The 851-nt window shown below is 30.1% G+C and overlaps 1 protein-coding gene across 1 annotated transcript; it reads right to left on the bottom strand.

Moving 5' to 3' along the window:
* Positions 1-3: 3 nt before the first annotated feature.
* Positions 4-771, bottom strand: TRIADDRAFT_34887 (uncharacterized protein; the record flags this gene model as incomplete). Its single annotated transcript, XM_002118837.1, has 3 exons — positions 4-144; positions 347-455; positions 659-771. Coding segments are annotated over 3 exons (363 nt in total), but the record flags the coding sequence as incomplete, so codon positions are not given.
* Between the last annotated feature and the right edge of the window lie 80 nt (positions 772-851).

The raw sequence follows: 851 nt of genomic DNA, 5'->3' as shown, positions 1-851 counted from the left end.
GCTTTACACACACGTACTTTCACATGCGTCTTCGATATCTTCTTCAGTAGGTTGAGAATTATTACGAAGTAGTGTATACATTGACATTACAAATCCAGGTGTACAAAATCCACATTGAGATCCATGAGCTTTAGCGATACGTTCCTAGTAATGTAGTATTATATCGATTTGTTCTTATTAACTTAATATCTTACGATTATCGTACTTCTATTATATAAAATTGGCATAAATTGAATATAATTAAAATATAGTATAGTATGAAATAACTAACACAAACTGTTGTTGTATATAATTTGCTTATTGACGATAAGATAATGTATAGTTAAGAGTTAGAAATTAATAAAACCTGAACAGGATGAATTTTATTTTCTGTACTTCCAATTCCCTCTACAGTAGTTACTGCAGCATGATCCAAAGTACACAATGGTATAAGACATGAATTAACAGAATAATGGCTTTCTTTTCGTTAAGGTAGTTATATGGATATCGATAAAGATATATTGCAACATAACGTTTTTAATTACAGTTTCTAATATCTCGATTGTTACATTTGTAACAATACAGTAAGTTCTAAATTTGAATATTTAGAGATGGATTGTGTTAGATTAGTACTGTAGTAATAGACATAATTGGTTATGACAATAGATAAAAAGGATACATTACTTTTTGTTCGAATTTATCATACTTAGAGACCATAACAGTACACGCGCCACATCCTCCTTCACCGCAAACTAATTTAGTCCCAGTCAGTCGTACTACGTATTTAATGTATTTGGAGTTATGGAAAGACAGCAGTAAAGGGAATACATATTGCTATAACACTTCTGATAAAGAAATAGAAGTCAATCATA

This window comes from Trichoplax adhaerens, genomic scaffold (genome assembly GCF_000150275.1).
Source record: "Trichoplax adhaerens TRIADscaffold_1745 genomic scaffold, whole genome shotgun sequence".
In the NCBI taxonomy this organism is placed as follows: domain Eukaryota; kingdom Metazoa; phylum Placozoa; class Uniplacotomia; order Trichoplacea; family Trichoplacidae; genus Trichoplax; species Trichoplax adhaerens.
Note: the sequence above shows the minus strand (reverse complement) of the source record. Positions and strands in the feature narration are given on the sequence as shown.